At 46.6% G+C, this 24,035-nt stretch overlaps 1 protein-coding gene across 6 annotated transcripts in view; it reads left to right on the top strand.

The window, feature by feature from the left end:
• The window catches only part of BRPF3 (bromodomain and PHD finger containing 3), a 34,869-nt gene extending 27,697 nt beyond the window's left edge, over positions 1-7,172 (top strand). For 2 of the 6 annotated variants that reach the window (XM_036870314.1, XM_036870313.1), the window contains exons 12-13: positions 3,329-3,483; positions 4,817-7,172. In XM_036870314.1, coding sequence (XP_036726209.1) covers positions 3,329-3,483; positions 4,817-5,000 — 339 coding nt within the window. In that variant the 3' untranslated portion in view covers positions 5,001-7,172. The other 4 variants (XM_036870316.1, XM_036870317.1, XM_036870315.1 and 1 more) reach the window with 4 other exon arrangements.
• Positions 7,173-24,035: the final 16,863 nt, after the last annotated feature.

Below are 24,035 nucleotides of genomic sequence, written 5' to 3'. Positions count from 1 at the left end.
AGATCACTTTGAATTTTTCACTATGATAAACAGCCAGCAGTAAGCATCATTGTAGCTTAACATTTGTGCACATCCATGGTTATTTCTTCACAGTGAAGAAGTCTTAGGAATGCCTTCTTGGGGCATCTATGCAAAATTCTGATGCAAATCGCCAAGTTGCCCCTTAGAACATTAGTTCCGGTTTATACTCCCACCAACAGTAGCTAAAATTTCCATTTTTTCTGTAGTAGCAGTAGCTAAAAATTCTAATTTTTACCACCTTGATTGTTATGTCTTAGGGCTCTTTCTATATTAGGGAGGTAATATCCATCTGGCCCTGAAAATACTGATTCTAACCTTTGGGGCATGTCAGAATCATCTGGGGGAATTTTTTAAACAATGTAGATACTGGGGCCCCATCTCAGAACAACTGTATTAGACTCTCTAAAGCCAGACCAAGGCGTGAATATTTTTGTTTCTTTGTTTTATGAATTTTTTTTTAAAACTCCCCAGATGATCTATAGTGGGTGTTGAGAACCGCCCTGCCAGCCTGTGCGTGCACACAGAGCTCTGAGCCTCTCCCAGCTCATTTGTGTCTATGGCTCTTTTCATAGGCAGCAGCCTCTTAAGGTGAAGAGTGCAGGAACTCTGATCCTTTTTGGACAGGTGACCAAACTGTAGCTCCAAGAGGTTATACGACTTGCTGGAGTCATATTGGAACCCATGCTACCTGCCTTACCCCCTGCTTAGCAGTGGCAGGTGGGAGATCCACGTTGTGATCCAGTGCTGAGGAGGTTGGACCTGGGGCTGCCTTCACAGGCTCCATGCCCAGCTGTCAGTGAGACCCCCAGCTTAGTTGTTGAAGAATTGATTAAGACTGTGCAGGTTTAGTTCTGTTTTTTTAATCTCACAATACAAAGAAAGCCAGTCTAAAACTAGTCTCTTTATTTCCCTTTTTTTTTTCTTTTTTTTTAATAAATTTATTTATTTATTTTTTGGCTGTGTTGGGTCTTCATTGCTGTGCGCGGGCTTTCTCTAGTTTCGGTGAGCGGGGTCTACTCTTTGTTGGGGTGTGCGAGCTTCTCATTGTCGTGGCTTCTCTTGTTGCGGAGCATGGGATCTAGCCGCGTGGGCTTCAGTAGTTGTGGCACGTGGGCTCAGTAGTTGTGGCTTGCGGGCTCAGTAGTTGTGGCTTGCAGGCTCTAGAGCGCAGGCTCAGTAGTTGTGGCACACGGGCTTAGTTGCTCCGCAGCATGTGGGATCTTCCTGGACCAGGGATCGAACCCATGTCCCCCTGTATTGGCAGGCGGATTCTTAACCACTGCGTCACCAAGGAAGCCCCTCTTTTTTTCCTTTTTAATTATCTTCTTAATCATACATTTTCTTTCGTGATAAAGAAATTCAGCCACCACCTGAAAAAACCCACCACCTGAATACAACCTGTGTTTTTATTTTGGTTTATGCTCTCCCAGTCGTTTTCCTCTGCATACTTAAATATGTACTTGCGCATATAGTGACTATATGGTTTTTAAATTTCTGAGGCTCTTGTTCTTTAAAAAAATGTTTTTTGTTTTTCTGTAAAAATTATGTATCTACATTACAGAAGCTTTGGAAAAAGAGAGGAAATCAACACAAATCCCAGCATTATGACATCATCTATAAGCATTTTGTATTGTTGCTTCTATTTATCGTTTATATATTATAGCTGTAACAATAGTGTGTGTACACACTTATTATGTAATGTGTTAAATGTTATCGCAGACTTTATTTCCATGTTGTTTTACATCTGCATGACATTTGAGTGAATGGACCATTATTTATTATTTGGGGATACATTTGCCTCTGTCTTCTTTAAAAAGGGAGGCGAGCTCCCCTTAAGAGGCAGACTTGCCCATCTTGCTTCTGCCCTTGGGGGGACACTTTTCACAGTCTGCCCCACTTTCCAAGCCAGGCACTATCCCCACTGTTGATAATCGAGGAAGTTCAGGAGGGCTTGTCTGGTGGTTCTCATTAGGACCCTTAGCTTCAGTCCCAGGAGGGACAGACAGGCTGGGAGTTAGAGTTTTTACCAAATCACACAGCTGGGGGCAGGGTAGTGGTGGTTCTTCCTTAGAGTAAACTCTTAACTAGAGGACCTGCTTTTAGCTGCTTATCTTGAGAAGGATGTAGGGAAGCTGGCAGACACCCAAAAGTAAATAGAGCAATTTATTATTATAAGAGGCCCCCTGGGACAGGGTATAGGAATTAAGATTTCTCCATCTCTGGAGAAAGCTGCTTCCTCCGTAAGTTTCCAAGTCTCCCTGGCCTTGGTGCACAGAGATTATCAGCCAGCTGCTCTGGAAGCAGGGGCTGTGTAGGAGGCAGTGGGCAGCAGAGGTCCAAGCCTGGTCCAGGCGCCTGGTTTTAGTCCCAGCCAGCTACATCCTTCTGTGCTTGGCGTTCTCCTCGGTCATCTAACACTTGTCAGCAGACTTCTCAGCATCAGCAAGAGGATGAAATAAGATGATGTGTGAATAATTAGGAGCTTTGGTAACTTTGTCAGTGCTCCACAGAGCTGGAGAATTTTTGTTGTGTTGATGCCACCAGGCATTTTGCTGAGCCCTTGCCCTTGTGGAGCCTGCAGCCTCAAGGACTAATTCTTGCAGTGGCCCTTGTTTCCGACCACATCATTCTCCCCTCTTCAGCAACCCTCCACACTCAGTCTTTTGCCTTCTCTCTGATTTTACCGTGGAGGTGCTAAAATTGTATCTGGTCTATGCACCAGGAAGGATTATAGTCAGACAGGAAGCTGGTGGGTAACCAGGAGATCTGTTTAGGTAGAACCAAAGGGATGGGCCCTCTGGCCGATGCAGGACCTTCTTCACAGCCATGGTGTCTAGGAAGCCCCTGAGATTTTGAAATGAATTGCATAGGTTCTAAAGGGAAATTGGCAGGGGAAAAAATGGCCTCCATTCCTCTCCCCTAAGGGACATTGGGAGGAAGGCGTTTGTCTGTATGGCCTGGATGTCAGAGATGCTCCACTCACTTCTGAAAACCCCCCACCCTGGCTTCCCAGTACTTCTCTTTCAGCTCTGGGGCCTGACAGTTGATGGAGCAAGCTCCCTTGTCGGAAGGTCTGATTGGAAAGGGCCAAAGGATTAGGACAATATCTGGGGAAACAGAGTCAAAATTTCTGTTTGGGGTACTGAGGGTCATTGGAAGAGGTCAGCCCCTCCATCACTGCATTGTGGGCAGAGCCAATCCCCTGCATAGCTTTGGTGTACGGTGGTTCAGTGGTTAGTCCTACAGCAGGGCACACTGTTCACCCCGTCCACCCCCAGCTGAATGCTGTCTCCTTTCCTGCTTCCAGATCATCGATCCCAAGATGCCCCGGGAGGGCCTTCTGCACAATGGCGTCCCCATCCCCGTCCCCCCACTGGATGTGCTGAAGCTGGGAGAGCAGAAACAGGCCGAGGCTGGAGAGAAGCTCTTCCTTGTCCTCTTCTTTGACAACAAGCGCACCTGGTGAGTGGGTGCTGCTGCTGGGAGGGTGCACCAGGATGCAGGCTGAGGGGCCCAACCAGGTGGCTGTTCTAATGCTGACGTGCCGGAGAGGTACACAGAGGGGCTGTGGGCTCGACCACCCTGCCTCCACCCAGGTGAAGGTGAAGGGTTACCTGCCAGCAGCTGGTCTGCATTTGCCATGTTGACAGTAACCTGGTGTTACTAATAACACTGATTAATGTTGTTAATAGTAACTGAGGGGTATTGCAGATCAGATTCCTTGCGAAACACTCTGAGATGGAGATTTGTATTAGGAGTCTTATTGGGAAGAGCTGTGGGGGTGAGGGGGTGCAGCACTGGGCAGAGGAAAAAATTGAACTGCAGTGCACTTGCTGCAGAGGCCTCAGCTCATCCTGTTTGGAGCTCTGGAGCTGGGTGGCTCATTAGAGATGTCAGGGATTAGGGCTGTGCCTTTGTACCCCCATGTCAACCAGTCATTGAATGCTGGCTGCCCCTGGGGAGGGGCGTGATGTTGGTGGGGGGTGATTCCTGGAGCGGGACTCACTTGAGAGCCTGTAATCTGCCAACACTCCCAGCGGCTGCAGGAAAGCATGTCTCAGTCCTGGGCGGAGAGTTCTGGGCAGTGCAGGATCCACCGCAAGGGGCTTGTCTGCTCATGGCTTGCAAACACCAGCAGGAGGATTCTTTCACCTCTGCTTCTGTAGAGTGAAGAGGTAGGACTAGCTAATAGCTATCATTTATTGAGCATTTACCCCATTTCCTTATGCAAATTGCTTTACATGCATGATTTCATTTGGTCCTCATTTAAATCTTCATTAATCCCCTCCCAATCCGTTTTGCAGATGAGGAAGCTGAGGCTCAGAAAGCCAAGAATCCATAGCCAGAACTGGGATACAAACCAAGATCTGGCTCCAAAGGCTGGGCTCTTAGCCACATGTTATATTCACCCAGGGATCTTTTAAAAAACACCAGGTGCAGGCCCCACCAGAGATCATTTCATCGATTCCTGGCATCAGCTCCACTTCCTAGCTGTAGCTCCCTGACTCCGCAAGGCAGGGTGAGGCTCAGAGCCCTCCAGATGACTCAGCTAGTCTCCCTGGGGGCACACGGGCTTCCCTCTTGCAACCGTCTAAGCTGAGTGAGTGTCCTCGGCCCAGGTAAGGGCCTGGCTGCAAAATATGTCCCTTGGTGGCTTCCCGCCTGTGGCGTCCCAGTCTGCCTCCCTCTGCCCTGTCCCCTCCCCCTGGCTTTGCTGGTCCTGGGCAAGTGGGTCCAGAAGAGCCTCCTTTGGGACCCACCACGGTCCAGGCTTCTTACTGTGCTTGTATTTTAGGCAGTGGCTTCCGAGGGACAAAGTCCTGCCCCTGGGTGTGGAAGACACTGTGGACAAGCTCAAGATGCTGGAAGGCCGCAAGACCAGCATCCGCAAGTCAGTGCAGGTGGCCTACGACCGTGCGATGATCCACCTGAGCCGAGTGCGGGGACCCCACTCCTTTGTCACCTCCAGCTACCTGTAAGGGCAGGGCCTGGCCTGCATCTGCCTGCCCTGCCTCCGTCCTGTGGGGCACAGAGAAGCCTCTTCCTGCCCCAGCCAGACGTATGGCTGGCAGCTTGCCCCTTCCATGGCAGGCCAGGGACTGGGCTGTATCCTCCCCAAGGCCAAGGCCCCAGTTTTGACTGACTGCATGGTTCCCCTGGTGGGCCTGCTGTGTGCCAAAAACTCCCACCTGAGCTCCCTCAGGGGCTGGTCCACCGAAGAACCAGTTAGAAATAGAAACAGCTGTGAGGCTTGGGCCCAGCCGAGGAGATAGACCTGGCCCCAGAAAGCAAGAGGTCTTGGGCTTTCTCAAGGGTGTGCCTGGCCCCCTCCAACCCATTCCCAACTAACTACACCTCAGGGTGAGCGAGGCTCTGACACTGACCCCAGAGGTGCTGTGGATACACTAGGGTCCCACGGGGAATCTCACGGAGCTCACCCTCTCTGTCCATCACCCATCCTCATACCTCTTCCCTGTCCCATCTTCTGCACCTCTGCCCAGTCTCTCTTTTTCCCTTGTTCCTTTCCCGACTTCCTCTTGTGCCAAACTGACAGAAACCATCACCAAACTGATCTTTTTCTTTTTATGGCTCATTCCCTTTGAGGCCAGCTGCTAGCCTACCACTTGGGTGACCCCTTCACCAGCACACCTCCCCACCCCCTTACATGTGCTACAGACAAGCAGCTGAGGCCAGCCTGTGAGAGCTTGCCCGCTTAGATTGAGGCAGGGCCCCTCCGGCCCTCTTCTGTCTTGCAGAGAGGTGGGCTTAGGCTGGATGGGCTCCTGTCAGCAGACCAGGCTGCTTGTGCCAGTGTCCATCTGTCCACGTGGATTCCGAGGGTTGTTGGGTGAAGCTGTGCCCTTTGGCTGGGTCTGCCCTTTCACTCCTCCTAGCCTCTCCTCGTGGGCTTTTCCTTTTCTGCACCTGCAGCCTCTAGCCTCTCTCTCTACCAGCAGGGATGGCGTGGGGCCTGCAGTCCAGCATCTTCGTGTCCTGTGCTGCGCTCTGCCCTGCCCAGCCTCTGCTGCTCCGAACTCCAGGGAACACAGTCTTTTATTTCAAACCCTCTGTCCCCTTCCCTCTTCTCCTTCAACCCCCTCTCCACCTTTACCTTCTCAAAAACAGAAGGGAAAAAAACTGTGAAACGGGAATGCTGACTGACAAACCAACACAACTTTCAGAGGCTTCGATGTCTGTTCTCTGGATGTTTCTTTTCACCTCTTAAGCACCAAAGTTGCAGGGCCAGGTTGCAGGCCGCTGATTGCCATGTTGATTTTTAACCTGACGTTCTTTTTAATTGTTTTAAATTTTTCATAGGGGAGTTTTGGACAAAACAAAGTCACTGGGGAGATCACTGCCATTTTTACACACTTTTTAAAAATACAACCAACCAACCGCCACGACTTCTTATACGTTTGGGACATGAGCCAGAGTTTAAAAGGGAACCAACAAAACTCTCTATAACATAAAGGATGGGGTTTTGGATTTTGTACAATAATAAAACTACAATACAGCCTATGGCTAGGGAAGGACATAGTGTATATAATTGTAAAATACTGTTCTAAATTATTCAGGCCTATAGTTTCCATTACTGGAGTCCTCCATTGTGTGGCTGAGTATTTTAAATGCACACAGTGTGGTTTATTTAAAGGAGCCAATGCGTCCCCCCTCCCCAGGTAGTCGGTCGGCTGTGGACTATGTGACCTTCGTCTCAACCTGTGTTGTAAGATCTCCGGGCTTTCTCTCTCTCTCTCTCTCTTTCTGTGTCTGTCTCTTTCTTCCCCACAACACTTTCTCTTTCTTAGTCTCTTTCTCCCTTTTTTTTTTTTCAGTCTCTTTGAATCTTTCAGTCTCTCTCTGAGTCTCATTTTTAAAACTGCTCTTTTAGAATGGGAAACGGCTCAGATCCTGCTGTGGCATGGGGCCTATGTGTCTCAGTCGCGTCTGCTGTGAAGCACACGATGCTCTATTTATTGTAGAAAGTGACTTTATTTGCTTTCTAGAATTGTTTATAACAGATGGTATAAGAGAGGTAATAAACAGAGAAAAATCTATGCTTGTAAAGAATACAAAAGTTAATTTTACCTACTGTAATATGACTGTCTTAAACTTATTTTCTCTCTGAGAAATAAATGTTCTAATGGGCAGCAGTTACTGTGTGTGTTTGATGTCGTCAGTGGGGCCTGCCCTTCTCCTCCTAATCTCTGCAGCCCTCCCCCTCTTCAAGACACCAGGGCCTATTAAGAATGGGGTTGTCTAGCTGTTGCAGACTCCCAGCTGGACAGGGCTCTGTCTCTCTGTCTGTCTGCCTGCCTGTCTGTCTCTTGGACCCCTGGGAGGGTGCAAGAATGGTTTCTGACATTTTCCTCTCCAACAGCGCTGCCTTTTGGGAGTTGTGGAAGATCCAGCCTACTTCCCACGCCTTGGCTGCTCTGTAGCCCCATTCCTTTAGGAGCATCTGCTCCTTGTTCAGTGGGAGAAGTGGCCCTTTGGACATCTCGGGCACCTGTTCACCACGCTTGCAGAATTGGAGAGTCTAAGCTGCTCCCACCTCCTTTGATATTATTGCCGTCCCCATTCTATAGAGAGGGAGGGAGCCGGGACACACAGAGAGTCAGAACATGAGCCTGACTCCTTTTAGAGCTGGAAGCGAGCCTTGAGCTTACCTGGTCTTCATTTTGCAGATGTGGAAACAGACCAGCAAGATTAAAAAACTTGGCCAAGGTCAGCCAGCCAAGAAATGGTGGCAGAATTGTGGGATGAGGATCTGGCCAAGGCTTTCTTGTGGGCTCCATAGCATTTCAAGGCTATGCTGGCCTGTTCTGTACCTCCCTCCCCTCTCTGTGGCTCTGGCTCCAACATTTCTGGAAAGGGATATCTTGAGCAGAAGCAGGAGTATTCCCTGGGACAAACGGGTTGTTGGGCCTAGGATAGCTTCTCCCTGACCCATTCTCTCTGGTTCTGCCTGGCTCCTGTGCTTGGCTGGGAGTTATGTATCTCAGTGTGTGGCTGGAGGGCACAGGAGTCTCCTGATCACCTCCTCCACAGGGCCTTTGAAATTCTTATCATTGAAGTCACTGAAGTGTAAAGGCTGTCAATCTGGTATAACATTAACAAAGTATCTCTAATGTACTGATAGTCCTTATATTATGTGTTAGAGTGCAAAGCTACACACTCCTAATCCCAGGAAGCTAACAACCTGATTTATAAGACACATTGCAGACAACTCTGAAAAAGCTTCCAGAAGAATGGAGCAATTAATTCAAGTGGGGTTAAAAATACCTATATATGAATTTATATTTTGAATTACAAAAGCAATTTAGAGCGAAATTACAAGCTCACCCTATAGAACATTTTGCAAATAAAGGAAAAATGACCAGATGAGTAGGATTTTAGTAGAGGAGGATAAAAAGAAGTCATTGTAAATAGATGAAGCAGCTTAAACAAAGGGCAGCCTCTAGGAGGTATGGTGTGTATTGCAACTCCAGTGACCAACTGCCATCCCCTTTGACTGCAAACAATTTAGGGAGTGAGGCAGTGTGTTCGGGTTAACAGCCCTGTCACTCACTCGCTGTGTGACCTCAAGCATGGTACTGGACCTCTCTGAGCCTCTCTCAGACTGATTTAATAGAGGACCCCAAAGCCAGGGTGAGGCATTAGTTCATGGTAGGTGCCAGCATCTACTGAAGGATTTGAATAGGGAAGAAACTTGATTGCAGCTTGGCAACTAATTAGACATCAGAGTCAAAAAAGAGTGTTATGGCAGGGTCACTGTGTGGCTGGAGGGACCAGCAGTGAGTTTGTGGGTGAGGAGGGAGGAAGAGTTTAGTTTTTGATGAGTTTATGTTGCCTACAGGACATCTGAGAAAAACCCCCAGCAAGCAGATGGAACTGGACCTGGAGTTCCAGAGGAAGGCAGGAGCAGATGACAGAAATGTGGAGCCACTGAAGCCCATCAGTGTAGTTAGGAGAATGGCCAAGGGGAGAGAGGGGGAAGGGCAGAGCTGAGGAAAGCCCCTTATGTTTAGAGGATGAGGCTGGGGGACAGAGGATGGAGACAGCGCCTTCAGAGGTATCTGGTCCCCAGGGAGGGCCTGACACAATGTCAAGCCCTAAGGATCATCTAGCCACCAACCCACCGCCCCCCCCCCCACCAACTCATTTCACACAGAGAGGCAGGTCAGGTGTGCTCAGTATCACAGAGCAGGAAGAGGCAGTGCTGGATCAGAATCCAGAACCCAGCACTTTCTACTCTCTCCATATCCACATATTCAGAGTCCTTGAAGTGAGTAGACGTTCCCTTAATTAATTTTATCACTGCTGTGATTAAAATTCATGGCCTCAAGTCTGAAATATGATACTGGAGCATGTGGGGGCACTCTGACTAGGAACAGAAAATCTCACTTTCCTAACAAGTTAAAAAATATCATTAAAAGCATTTGCCAAAACCCTGGTCAGCTTGGCCACTTTCATTAATGTAATAGTTGCCATTAACACTTGAGTGTGAATTTGCTTTTCAGATAGACTCTTCTGACCTGGCCAGGCTGTGAGCTTTGAGAGAAGAGGGGGTGAATGGTAGGACTGCTAGGCTCTGGGACAGGTGCTGAAGGGAGATTGAGTATGGGGGCCTTGTCTGCCCCTGGCTCTGCAGGCTCTCCACGGTATCTGTAGGGCAAGGAGCGTGAACATCTGGTCCTGCCAACTGCAGCCAGTCTGGCCTTTCAGGAACAAAGGAAGGAGGACTTTGAAGGAGGAAAATAGTTTCTTCAAAAGATGGGGAAGAAGTTTCTGCCTGACTGTGTGGTGGAGAAGAGGGGCCAGGGAGGTGTGTGTCTGGGCCAGAGCTGGAGGGGAACTCTGACTTGACCTTGGCACTTGGCAGTCCCCTTCTGCTTGTCCTTTCCCTTAAAGGGTGGAAAGAAAAGATAAAGATGTATTTGTATTTATATTATATATTGCATGCTATATCATATATATTGCAATATAATTACATATATGTTAGTATTCTCTACAATTTTAATATTCTTAACAGGGCCAGGGCTCACAGGCTACATGGAGTAGAAAAAGCTAATTGTCCCCAAACTTCAGAAGGGTTGTTGTGTTGTTATTTCAAAGAACACTGTGTGTCCTTTGCTTGGCACCTGTAAGGCTGGTTGGAAGTGGAGGGTTTCAGTCTAACTCCCCTCACTTCTGAAGCAGTGTCTGAGTTCCTTCCTCTTCCTTTCTGCTTTGTATTGGCCCCTTTTGGGGACATAAAGATAGTTGGGGGAATGCAACGTTGATGGTTCCTGGTGGGCAAGAGTGCAGGATGCATAGGGGTCCAGAGGAGGGCCTCCCCACCCACCCCAGCATCACAGTCCAGAAGACCGCCAAAGGATTTTATCTGAGCTGGTCACAAAAGAATATAAAATTTGTTATTTGCTATCTAATTTGGGGAAAAAAATTTTTTTAAGTGCAAAGGAGAAAGTAAGACTATTTTAACCACTTAGAAATAACCATTTCCACCATTTTAATGTAATTCCCTACTGTCTCGTTTTTTCTAGGTAGAGCATGCATGTATTTTAGTTTCTTGTACTGGGTTGCTGGGAAATCAGCTGATAGCTGTCGGCAGTCACGGCAGAAGTTCTCAGCATGACTGGAACACAGGGCCCAACAGCTCTTCTGCCCAAGTTTAACTTTTCCTCACTTGCTGAGTATCATGAACTGGCCTGTGCCAACCATTGCCTGTTATTGTTGTTTGCTTGTTCCCGTCATTTTGCTAAGGTATTGGTAGACTCTAACAGTTGAAATTGAATGAGAGCTATAGTTCTCCATCCTAAGAACTTTTGCTATTGGGGGTACACCTCCATGGAAATAAATCTTGGACCAAATTCCACCCCATGTTCAAACACCTGTGAGCGAGGTGGCCCCCAAAAGGCCATATACTTTCTTCTTCAGCTTGAGAAGTTCCCGCTCTCTGCCCTCTGGTATAGCACCAGCACCTGGCATGAAAGGTCATTCCAAGGTGGACACAACACTCTTTTGAGTGCAAAACCAGCTGCTGAGTAGGCCGGTCAGGGGGCCAGAGCAACGGAGCTTTAGACCAAGAAACAATTTTTGTTGTTTTTGATATAACTACATACAGTAATTAAGATACACAAACTTGAATCTCTGTGAATTTTTACATTTGTAACCATCCATGAAACCACCACCCAGATCAAAATACAGAACATTTCCAGTGCCCCAGAAAGTTCCTCATGTTCCCTGCTAGTCAATATCTACTTCCCCCATCCCCCAAGGGTAACTACTATCCAGGATTCTATGACCATAGATCCGTGTTGCCTGTTCTTGAACTTCATATGAATGGAATCAGACAGTGTGTGTACTTTTGTGTCTGGCTTCTCTCATTCAATATCATGTCTCTGGGCTCCATTCCTGTTATGCACGTAGCTGTAGCTTGTTTTGAGTAGTATTCTATTGTACAAATATACCATAGTGTGTTTATTCTCCTGCTGGTGGACATTAGGTTGTTTCTGTGTTGAGCTACCATAGTAACATTGCTATGAACATTCTTGTACATGTCATTTGGTGGACACAGTGCTCATTTCTCTTCAGAAAATCCCCGGGAGTGGAATTGCTAGGTCACAGGTTGGGTGTGTGTTTAGCTTTAGTAGTTCTACCAAACAGTTTTCCATTGGTTGGATGATTTACACTCTTGTAGCCGTGTATGGCAGTCCAGGTGTTCCATATCCTCGCCAACACTTAGTATCGTCAGCCCATGACGTTTGCTCTAGACCTGCTTGTTGAACGACTTCCGCTAAGAGCCATCATACAGCAAGGCTTTTTTCTTCCTGTACAACATTACCTTGCTCCCAAGGGAGAGTTATGAACTGCCAAGGTGTTTTCAACTAGGGAACCCCCCCACTGAGGGGATGGGTGAGGTGGGAGAACTGATCCTGTCCTGTGTGGCTCAGCCTTCTCTTAGCACCTACCTCTGTACTATGGTGCCACACAGATCCTGCTTGGCTCTTTGGGGAATAAGGAACTTCTTAGTTCAGAGTAACACAATCCTCCCTGGCCCCCTCCTCCTCACCCCTGGCCATTGGACTCTGGGGGACTGAGCCCAGCTTCAGGGGCTCCCTCTCTCATACAGACCCACACTGCCAATACTTCACTCCTCAGGCATCCTCGGTACAAGCAGGGCAGAAGGCACCCCCTGCACATTGTGTCCAAATCCTTCCTTGCCCACTGGCTGGTATCTGAAATTCCATTAGCACTTCATGCCTTTACCTCTCAAGGCCATGATCCTTGGGGACATGCCTGTGGCCCTGGTTTCCTTTGAATTACTGGTATCCCAGCGTGATAAAGAATGTGCGAGCGGGTCTTGATGAGGCAGTAGCGCAAAGGACACCGGGTCCTTGAGGGGAGGATTAAAGAGGGGATGAAAAGGGCCTATTTGCTTTTGGCTGACCTTGGTGACACAGACGTACATTTCAGAGCCATCAAGGATGACGCCTCACTAAATCGACTTCAGAGGAATTGTTCAGATCACAGGTGGGCGAAGGTCTGAGATAAGACCGTAGGGTCAGGGGAAGAGACCCAGAGAGGGAGTCTTGTTTAGGAACAAAGCTCTGGAAACAAAAGATTGCAGAGCCCGAATTGATGTGGGCAATCGTGTGAAGCCAGCCCTGTCCTTAGGTGCAAGAACGTGTTGGGGTCTAGGCCAAGCTGTGGGATGAGGACACAGGCTTCCCTGGGCTGTCCAGTGGGGCTTCTGGGTCCACGTATGATTTTGGACACACTCCCAAGGTTTTGGAAGGTTTTGGCGGCCAGAGCCCCCCATTCCTCCTCCTCCTGCCCCTGTCCCTCCCTCCTCCCTTCCTCACACCCTCCCTTCCCTTTCTCCCTCCCCTCTGTGTCTCCCTCTCTCAGTCTCTCTTCAAATTTTATTATTATTTATTTTTAAGTCCAATTGATTTAAGTGATTCAGAAAATTTAAATATTCAGGAAAGTCTCCCTCCTTGTCCCCAGCCTCCTAGTTCCCCTCCCCAGAGGCAACCGATTTTTCCAGTTGCATTTGTAACTTCCCAGAGGTAGTTTAATATCAGCGTATGTGTGCACGTGTGCACATGTGTGTCTATGGGTGTGTGTGTCCCTTTTTTTATACAAAAGGTAGCACACCATTCACATTGGTCTAGCCCTCATTTTTTAAATTGTTTTTATTAAATATTGATCAGGTATAAAAATAGTAGTTATACAATATATATCTATTAAAAAAAAAAACCATAATACAATAAGCCACCTGGTAACTACCACCTCTCCTAGGGCCTTTAAAATCCTCTCTGTGGCCCTTCCCAGCCTCACCTTTCTTCCCCTAAATACTGTCCTAAATGTTATGCTTATCATGCCCTTTTTTCCTTTACAGTCCTGCCATATGTTCATGTCACCATACAATAAGTATGGGGTAGTGTCTCACCTTTTTGGATTTTGAATAGAAGGAAGTGTACTGCATGCAGTCTTCTACAGCTTGCTTGTATCGCACCCACGATTAGATTAAGGGTCTTGAGGTTCAGTTGAGTGATGCCAATCATTTTCACTCTGGTATGGAATTCCATCGTATGAAGATACCACAATTAATTTTTCATTGCACTATTTAAGGACATTTGGGTTGCTTCCAATTTTTTGCTGCTAGGATCAGTGCTGGTGTGAATGTTCTTAATTGTTTCTCCTGGTGTGTATGTATGTTTGGGGGGGTTGGTTGGGGTAAGGATTTCCGTGGGGCATTTGCAGGGGCCTAGGGAACACACATTATTGTCAACTTCAGTTGATAAGGGCAAACTGTTTCCCAGAGTGGTTGTGTCAGTTCACATACTTGCCAGCTGTTTGAGAGTTCCCTTTGCTTCACTCCCTCGCCGATGCTTGGAATTATCAGTTTTTAAAATTTTACAGGCTGATACATGTGAGATCATAACTCATTGTGGTTTAAGTTTTTTATTTCCCTGATTATGCACTTCGAATTTTTTTACTTAAAATATATTTTGGCAATTGTCCTGTATCAGAGCGGTAAGGACTTCCTCCTCCTTTCTTGGACTGGAGAGTGTTCCATCATATGAAAATCTGACTATTTAACCAGTTCCTTATTGATAGACATTGAGTTGGCTCCATTGTTTTACAGTCAATTCTGCAATGAATAGCTTTGTATAGAGATGGTAAAGTGTGTCTGTACCTGAGGGAGTCTATATGTAGGTTTCTTACACAGAAATCTTCTGAGACGTTTAGATGAAAATGGAAGATGGTTTTTGCTCCCCTCTGGCCCTCCACCTGTCTGCTTCCAGCAAATTCCCTTAATTCCCCAAGTTCCCAAGATGGGAACTGTATCTGTCCTGTCTTGTTTCACCACCACACCTTTTCTCTCAGATGGTGATGCTCATCTTCCCCCCTTCCCTCTGAACCAACCCAGGACCAACTTGTTCACCCCTACACTCCACCCCCACCCCCCGACACACAGATTCCTTAGGGACGGTCCTACCCCGGCTTCTCCTTCTTATGACCATCCCCATCTCAAGAATTAGTATTTCCTAAGCGGGTGGACTTTGCCTGGCCCTGAAGGAGAAGATAAGAAAACTGACCGCAGCCCTTACAGAATGAATAGTCTCAAAGGGGGCGGGGCAACAGATACATAAAACAACCAGGAAGTCAGTCGTAGGACAAATCCCAGCCCAGCACCTATCGACTGTGCTGCCCTGGCAAACCTGGGCCTCATTTCTTTTTTATTTATTTCTTTATTTATTTATGGCTGTGTTGGGTCTTCGTTTCTGTGCGAGGGCTTTCTCTAGTTGCGGCGAGCGGGGGCCACTCTTCATCGCGGTGCGCGGGCCTTTCACTGTTGTGGCCTCTCTTGTTGCAGGGCACAGGCTCCAGACGCGCAGGCTCAGTAGTTGCGGCTCACGGGCCTAGTAGCTCTGCGGCATGTGAGATCTTCCCAGACCAGGGCTCGAACCCGTGTCCCCTGCATTGGCAGGCAGATTCTCAACCACTGTGCCACCAGGGAAGCCCCTGATTTCTTCATAGAAAGAGGACAGTAACCTTTCTCTGGGGCTTGGGGCCGAGTGGGGCCTATGTTCACGCACTTGCAGGTCATAGCTTTCCTTGTTATCAAGGACACTTCTAATTCAAGGAGCCCATGATAATGACTATGGTAGACACAAGTTCAGGGTCTGAGAGCATCCGGAGGAAGGGGAAGGAAGCCCAAATTGGCATGTCGGTTCACAAAGAGCTTTTCCTTATTCTGCTATAGAGCCCACATATTCTCTCTTTGGTGGGTGTTTTAGGGGGCTCTGAACTTATGCAGCTATAAAGCATGCTACAGTGAACAGCCTTGACCTCAGGTCATCTGGCATGAGCAGGTACATCTGCTGGATGAGGCTCTAGAAGGGGAGCTGCTGAGTGCACTGGGCACCATTCAGTACATCCTCCCTGAATCTGCTCATAGACTCAACCATAAAGATACTTCTTCCTTCCGTAATCAGACTCCTTTAGCACTTTCTCCCATAGACTCTGGCTGTCTGGGTACATGTCCTGTCTTCTGGGTACTTCTTTGGGGAGGGAGCAGGCCTAATTTCATTCTCCTGTGCCCAGCACACAGTAGGTGGGCACTCAACCCAGGTGAACTGAGTTACCATTTACCTTCATAGAACATTTCCTCATTTGGTCCTCAAAACGACCTTGTGTGTGGGCCTGGCGGAATGATCGTCCCCACTTTACAGGTGGGTAAGCTGAGGCTCAGAGACACCCTGTCTTGCCCTTGGCCATACTTGGCCTTGGCTTCAGGCTGAGGAGGAATGGAAACCCAGGGCTTCTGACTCCCAGCACAGATTCACTACCCCTGGGCCACACTGCCTCCCAGGGGCTGTTGAAATGCAATTAGCTGAGGTAGGACCCTTGTCTCAGCCTTACTCTCTGGCTGTTTTTCCGTACACAGAACTAATGGCCAGGGCCTTCAAAGCCTTATTTTCTTGTTTATTTGCCAACAAAGATTAGAAAGATCAGAATATCTAACCAACATTTTTTTGAGTCCTCACACACTCCAGGCAACCTCTCAGCTCATTTACTTTTCAGAAGCTGAGACATTATTATCCCCCTCATACAGATGAGGTTAAATGAGTGTTAAGTAGCAGAGCCAGGATTTAAACCCAAGCAGAGTCCACTTTCTTAACTTTTCTATACCACTGGCTCTCAGTCAATGGCTTTTAATATATGACACTAATGAATTATCATTATAATATTATTTCAAGCCTCTGTTGAAATGGTGGCTCTCTGCTTGGTATTTTAAGGATGACAGGAAGGTCCTTGGGGGAATTCCCTGGTGGTCCAGTGGTTAGGACTCCACGCTTTCACTGCCGAGGGCATGGGTTCAATCCCTGGTTGGGGAACTAAGATCCCACAAGCTGTGCAGCATGGCCCCCCAAAAAAATAAAAATAATAAAAATAAATAAAGTGATCATTTTAAAAAATAAAATAAAATAACAAACAAACAGAGAAGGAAGGTCCTTCACCCATAAAAAACTAAATACCTTCCCACCAGTTTAGGGCTGCTATGATTGCACAAGTAGAGCTATATCTCTTAGGCTGACAGCTTTGATCCTTGATGAAACGAAATACTTCCAGGTCTTTGTCAACTTTTTAATGCTCAGTCCTGCTTTTCATGCCATGAACAGCTCTCTCCTTCTCTATAGTTCTTACAATAAAACAAAAGAGGTTTTACTCAAATGTAACATTAAGTCACACTATTAAATATGACTTTACAAACTCCTCCTCTCACCACTGTCACTATTTACGAATTATCTGAAGGTCTTATCTCCTGTTACAGAAACTGGATTTGGATCCGCTTGCCTGACACACAGCAAAGCCAATCTACTGACCCCAGGTTGTGGTGAAGAAAAGTACAGCGTTTATTGAAGGCACCGAGCAAGGAGAGTGGGTAGCTCATGCTCAAAAGACCCAAACTCCCCAGTGGCTTTCAGGGAAGGGTTTTTAAAGGCAATATTAGGGATGTGGGTTGCATTCTTCTGGCTGGTTGGTAGTGAAGTAACAGGGTGAGGTTTCGGGAGTCAACGTCATCAACCTTCTGGTCCCAACCGGCCTGGGGGGTCTATGTGCTTGTGGTCAGCAGTTTTCCTGGTTGCAAGCGGGAGAGGTCTGGTTTGTGTAAAAACAGTTTAGGAATGTGTGTCAGACCTCGTTATCTATATCTTTCAGGGAACTGGGAATTCAGTGACTCTGCTATGTGCCTGATTTATAGTCTAAATTGTTAAGTTTCCTAGCCCAACAGCTATTCTTTGTTTCTGTGTGTTCGAATTTCCTAATCATTGTCTCTTGAGCCAGACTTTTGAGACGGAGGAGGGGCCTGAAGCAAAGCCTTTTACCTCAAGAGATGGGGAACATGGGAGGGGTGGCTCGTACACCCAAGAGGTCCTAAAGTGTCGCACACAGTTTCACTCCCACCTCACTGTCCTCTGTCCCACTCGTCTTGCCATCACGCTCAGTGCTTTCACCATCCATTTGCCCGATCCACTGATGATTTGTCCTCCCTGCTCCATGGCCTCTTCTCCCCCAATGATCTTATCTTCCCTGGCTCACTACTCAGCCCCACACTCAAGCCCTAGGCCCTCTGAATATCCCATGTTCAAAGCTCTTTCTAGCTCTTCTCTTCACGCCTTTACTCCCATGGGCCCCATAGTCCACTGATCTCACTACCTTTCACTGTCCCCTTCAAATCCCTTCTCCCCTCCTTTCCCTGCCTCAACTCCATCGTTAGTGATTGCAACTCTTCTCTTATCTACAGCCTCCCCTCCCGTACCTCAAGCTTTCTAGATTGTACTCACTTGGCAAAACTCCAGCCCAGTTAAATCCAGCTCTTGGCCAGCTCCACCTGCTCCACTGTATATTTTACTTGTTTACTTTGCTTGCCTCTGTCTGCCCCTGTAGTACGTCAGCCCCACGAGGGCAGGGACCGTGCCTCAGTCCACTGCTCTGTGTCTCAGTCCATACACAGAGCAGTGGACTGAGGCACGGTTCCTGCCCTCGTGGGGCTGACAAGGTAAATGTGCATGTTTGTTGAATGCATTTCTTTCAGAGTGTGGAGAAGGATCTGAGAACTCGTTTATGGTGGTATGTGGGGGCAAAGTGGAGGATGGCAGTCACATTGTGTCCAAGGAGGAACAGAGGAGGGGGAGCAGGATGAGGAGGACAAGCAGGGGACTCCTCAAGTTCGCCCAAGGAAAATGCTGCTATTCCTTCCTAACTGACTCTTCTTGTTCTGGGAGAAGATCTTGAAAGAGTTCTTCATTCTCGAGCCCAAATTACAGAATTCTAAACCTTTACCAAATTGTTGTTTCCTGCTAGTCTTGGTCACTTAAGGCTTCCAAGAAGACATTTGAATAGCCGTGATTAGCAGAGAATTGAAGCCCAGAGAACAGAAGGGACACATGGGCACTGGTGGCAGAGCCAGGACTCGAACCCGTATCCTGCCTGCAGTCCTGAGTTCTCTCCTACTGCCTGCTGTGCTGCCCTGCTGTGCTGTCATTTGCCCAATTGTCCTTATCCTTAAAAGAAGGAGAGAAAATGTTTTGTCTAACCCACACTGAACACTCATGAAAAATGCTGTGGAAGAGATTTGTTACCAGTTCAGGTCCTTGGACTCTTTAATCCACAGAAATTGATAAGAGGCCAGAGGAGGAATTCAGGCAAGGCTTTATTGGGAGCAAAAACAAATAATGGGTTCCCTTGCTCGGTCTCCTAGGAGAGTGGGCTGGTTCCTTAAAGGGGGTGATGGTAGGGGCAGATTGGTGGGTCAGGCCAGAGGGGTAGCTTAGGTGGTCTGCCCACCCCCTCGGTGGTGCTGTGTGCAGGAGTCATGCACAGGACTCACCCTCTTTTTCTCCTAGTACCTCAGAAATAGCAGTAGATTTATGGCCTTTTTATGTCTTATTCTTCATAATTGCCCCAACTGTGCATGTATATAGTTATTTTTAGTCCCTTATAGTTTCTTTGTACTGTGTCGCTCTGGTAGAGGGTCCTAGGTCCCAGCCTATCTTAGATTGAAGGATCCAACAAGGCTCCAGCAAACCCGTATGACATGCTTACAGAGTGACACACATTCCCTCATCTAATCCCCACGGCAGCCCCCTGAGGTTGGTACTGTTATTACCCCCATTGTATGGAGAAGGAAACGGAGACACAAGGAGGTTACACAACTGCGCACACAGGAAGTGGCAGAGCCTCTGTGTGATTCAAGAGCCTATGCTTATAACCTTGATGCTCTAGGGTCGTAAATGCAACACAAAAATGACTTTTCAATTTAAGCAAATTTTTTCCCCTGAAAGGTTTGAGTCCTGTCAACAAAAGGGACTCTGACCCTCTGAAACAGGAAGCAGTGTGCGAAGGCAGGCACTCCTTGTTAAATTGTGTGCAAGAGGTGTTTCAGCCCCAAGCCTGAAGGGGAAGTGCCAGAGGACAGGGGAAGGGGAAATGACACTTGGTTTGTCCCATTTTGTGCCAGATGCTGTCTGTACGTTAGCTCCACTCAATTCTCACAGTGGGCCTAGGTCATGTGTTCCCGCAGCTAGTTGGTGGTAGAAGTGGGATTCAAAACGTACACATTTTACTCTATCAAGAGGCTTCCCAAGGCAGTGTTACATAGGACATGTTTAAACACCACAAATAAGGCATTTCTGGGTCATGAGCTTGGAATTTAAAGTAATCTTGGTAAGCCCCAGCTGAGGCTCTGACCATTGCATTCTTTCCTTCCTCTTTATCACTTGAGAACTGAAAAATTTTGTACAGACTAGACTTTCCACTGAGATGGGTAGAGGAGTTTGAACCAACTAATCGCTAAGTTTTGACTCCAAAAAAGGAAAGAACTTGCTCTAGTTTGCCAAAACTTAGGTCAAATACATTTTTTTAAAAAACTGAATTGTCCACAGGATCCCATTTGGTATTTTTGTCTTTTTAAAGATCAGTGAACTAACTTGAGGTTTCTAAATAGAGGCAGCCCAGAGTGATAGAACTGTGGCCTGGGGGTCAGGACTCCTGGGTCCTGGGCCTGGCTCTGACTTGGGCTTGCTGTGTGAACTTGAGCGGGTTACCTCCCATCCTGGGCTTCAGCGCTATGAAATAAAGGGCTTGTGTCTGATGAGCTCTCTGTTCACCTCTAGACCTCAAGTTCTAGGATAGGATCATGGGCTCTGGACTCAGACACTGGAATTCAAACCCCTGTGTCATCGTTTACTGGTTGGTAAGTGAGCATGTTGAACAAGCTGCTTAACTACTCTGGGATTCAGTTTCTTCATATGTAAAACAGATTGATAATACCTCTGTCAAGGGGTTGCAAAGACTGAATGAGGAAATTCCATAGTTCCCAGCACGAACAGAGGATGCACTCAACACTGGTTAGACACAGCAGTGATGAGGGTTCTTTATATGTTATTAAAAATCAATAACGAACCAGATCATAAAAATCTAAACTTCCACCAGTAAGTACTTATTGAGCACATATTCTTCATTTGTGGTGAAACTTTCGGTTGGCTACCCAAACCATTCCCAGCCCCTTCTTGGCCGTCTCCAACCACAGAGACTGGAAATCCCGATATTCTCTTTCCCAGCCTTGCTCGAAGCTTGGGGTGGCCATGTGATCCATGTTTTGGCCATGAGACATAAACTACCGGGTGTCTTCTAGGAAAGTTTCTGTTCCCTGCTATAAGGGACAGTTACCAGTGGACAGCCCCCTGCTGCTGCCCCTTCTGTTTTTTTCCTGCCTTAAAAATATATTATGTGGAGCAATGGCAGCAGTCTTGTGATCATGAAGCACAATCACGGGGAGGAAAAGCCAACAAGCCAAGTGTATCAAAGTGTAAGGCTGGAAAGAGTCTGGGTCCTGGATGACATTGTTGAACAGAGAAATCAGCCCCAGCAGCTGCTGGCTGTTAGACTTCTCACTAAATGTTAAAATACAAACCCTGTTTGTTTAAGCCACTGTCATCTGGGCTTCCTGTTCCGTAGCTGAGCCCATCCTATCTCATACATCATTCAACAAACATTAAGTTTCTACTAGTACTAGGCACAATTCTAGGTATGAGGTTTACAAGAAAGGATAAGACATCTTTGAGGTTTTACAGCCTATTCAGGAAGACAGCCAAGCTTTTTTTTTTTTAATGCAATGAAAATGTAAGTGGTGGTACAACTGAAGTCTCTAAATGTTAGCCTGAGCACATAAAGGAAGGAGTAGACTATTGCTTCTAGACTGTAAAAGCTTTCAGAACAGATACTTTGTTTTTCTTACCAATACATCTCTAGCACGTCTCTTTGCATATAGCCAACACTCAATAAATATTTGTTGGATTTGGTAACTGTTCATGCGGCTTACCCTGCGTGAAGGATGATCTCACTTCTGTGCCCTTTCGAAGCTAAGTATGGCCACAGGACTTGCTTTAGCCAATGAAATGTAAGCTGAATCGAAAAGGGAACCCTCATGCACTGTTGGTGGGAATGTAAATTAATACAACCACTAAGGAAAAGAATATGGAGATTCCTCAAAAAATTAAAAATATAACTACCATATGAACCAGCAATTCTACTTCTGAGTGTTTATCCAAAGAAAACAAAACCACTAATTTAGAAAGATACATGCACCCCTGTGTTCACTGCAGCATAATTTACAACAGCCAAGATATGGAAGCAACCTAAGTGTCCATCAATAGATGAATGGATAAAAAAGAATGAAATCTTGCCATTTGTGATAACATACATGGACCTAGAGGGTATTATGCTAAATGAAGTAAGTCAAACAGAGAAAGACAAATACCATATGATTTCACTTATATGTGGACTCTAAAAACAAAACAAACAAACATAATGAAACAGAAACAGATTCATAGATACAGAGAACAGACTAATGGTTGTGGGGAGGGGGGTTGGGGGATGATGGGTGAAACATAGGTCCATTTCAGGCGGAAGCAGGTAAAAGCTGGTGCCAGTCTCTGTGCTCTCTCTTCCCCCTTGCTGTTTGTTGCTGGAACACAAACTAGACAAACCTGACTAATACAATGAATGAATCATTAATTAAATGAATGAGTGAATTAATAGTGGCAGTGTTGGGAATGGATTAAAGGGGTGGGGACACCCAAGGCAGGAAGTTTGGGGCTGACACTATTGGTTCCCTACCCTAATAGAAACTGCCTCTTCACGCTCTTCTCATTCCTGCTGGCAGAGCCTGCATCCTACTATTGAGATTGAAACTGATAAATGATGGCTTCCCCAGCCTCCCCTGCAGCTAAGGCATGAATGTGTGACCAGTGCTGGCTAGTGGACCCCGAGGGAGAGTCTTCTGGGGAGCTTTCTGGAAAGGGCTTTTCTCTCAAATAGAAAGAACAGGGGCTTCCCTGGTGGCGTAGTGGTTGAAAGTCTGCCTGCTAATGCAGGGGACACGGGTTCAAGCCCTGGTCGGGGAAGATCCCACAAGCCGCGGAGCAACTAGGCCCGTGAGCCACAGCTACTGAGCCTGCGCGTCTGGAGCTTGTGCTCCGCCACAAGAGAGGCCGCGACAGTGAGAGGCCCGTGCACCACGATGAAGAGTGCCCCCGCTCGCTGCAACTAGAGGAAGCCCTCACATAGAAAACGAAGACCCAACACAGCCAAAAATAAATAAATAAATAAATAAATAAATAAATAAATAAATAAATAAATAAATAAATAAATAAAAGTTTAAAAAAAAAAAAAGGGAGAACAGACTTTCCTCATTGTGTAAGCTACTCCACATGGACTTTTCTGTTACTTGCAGCCTAAAGCACCATAACTGATACAGCATTGATTGCTACAATGTGGCAGGAGCCCATGTGAGAGATGAGGCTTAGTTGAAAGGATAGAGAGGAAAAGATAGAGCTGAGGAAAGCTTGGAAGTAAAATCAATAGGACTCATGACTGATTGGGTGCAGGGGTTGAGCTGTGTGCTGTGCGGAATAAAAGAGGTTTAAAACCCAGTCACTGATGTCAAGGATCCCAGTGAGAGAGATACATACTGAATGAAAACACCAACTGCACGAGGTAGCCTATCACGGGCCAATGTGTACTGTAGGAGCTGTGAGGAGGGAGGGATGAGGGGGCAGCACAGGACTTGAAGAATGGCTGGACTTCGGGTTTGGATGGATAAAGAAGATGATGATAGTCTGGGCAGACCCTTCCTAATATATCTTAGACCAAATTTTATAGCTAGTACTTTACAAATAGTCTTTGTCTTACAACTTACATTTTTAACTTTGTTTCAACCATTTTCACATATTAGATGAAAGGCAATAGAGGGACAATCCAGTTCAATACCAAATGTACTTTAAATGTAAGCATCATTTAAAATATGGCTACTTAATAAATCATTAGGTAGATACGCTGTAGGTCATTTACCTATTTCCTTGCTCTCAGATGCTATGGGTTTTCAATGCTTGAATATCTAAAATAATGCTCTGGTGGGACTTCCCTGGTGGTCCAGTGGTTAAGATGCTGTGCTTCCATTGCAGGGGGCGCAGGTTCGATCCCTGGTCAGGGAACTAAGATCCCGCATGCCGCCACACAGCGTGGCCAAAAAATAGAAAAAAAAAATTAAAATAATGCTGTGGTGAGCTCTTTTGGCTAGAGTTTTTTCTATGCCTTAAATTATTTCCTGAGGATAAATTTTCAGGAATGGAATAACTCATTCAAAGAAATATTGAAAGCAGTGAGCCTTACCCAAGACACAGCTGCTATAATTCTTGATAAATAGCCAAATTGACTTCCAAAATGCTTCTATCATTGCACATGAGATTTTTGTTTAATATGAAAAGTGCAAACCTGGATCCACCTGACTCAGGAAGAACTTAGTATGTATTATGGCTATTTTCACCTTGTGAGCTTAGCCCTCAGGACTCTCTTTTTCATCTTAGGTTCCTAATAGTCAGGGTGGGCTGCTTCTGTTCTGAGCTCATATGGTCTGAATACATGGCTTAAGT

Source organism: Balaenoptera musculus, chromosome 11 (assembly GCF_009873245.2).
Source record: "Balaenoptera musculus isolate JJ_BM4_2016_0621 chromosome 11, mBalMus1.pri.v3, whole genome shotgun sequence".
In the NCBI taxonomy this organism is placed as follows: domain Eukaryota; kingdom Metazoa; phylum Chordata; class Mammalia; order Artiodactyla; family Balaenopteridae; genus Balaenoptera; species Balaenoptera musculus.
Note: the sequence above shows the minus strand (reverse complement) of the source record. Positions and strands in the feature narration are given on the sequence as shown.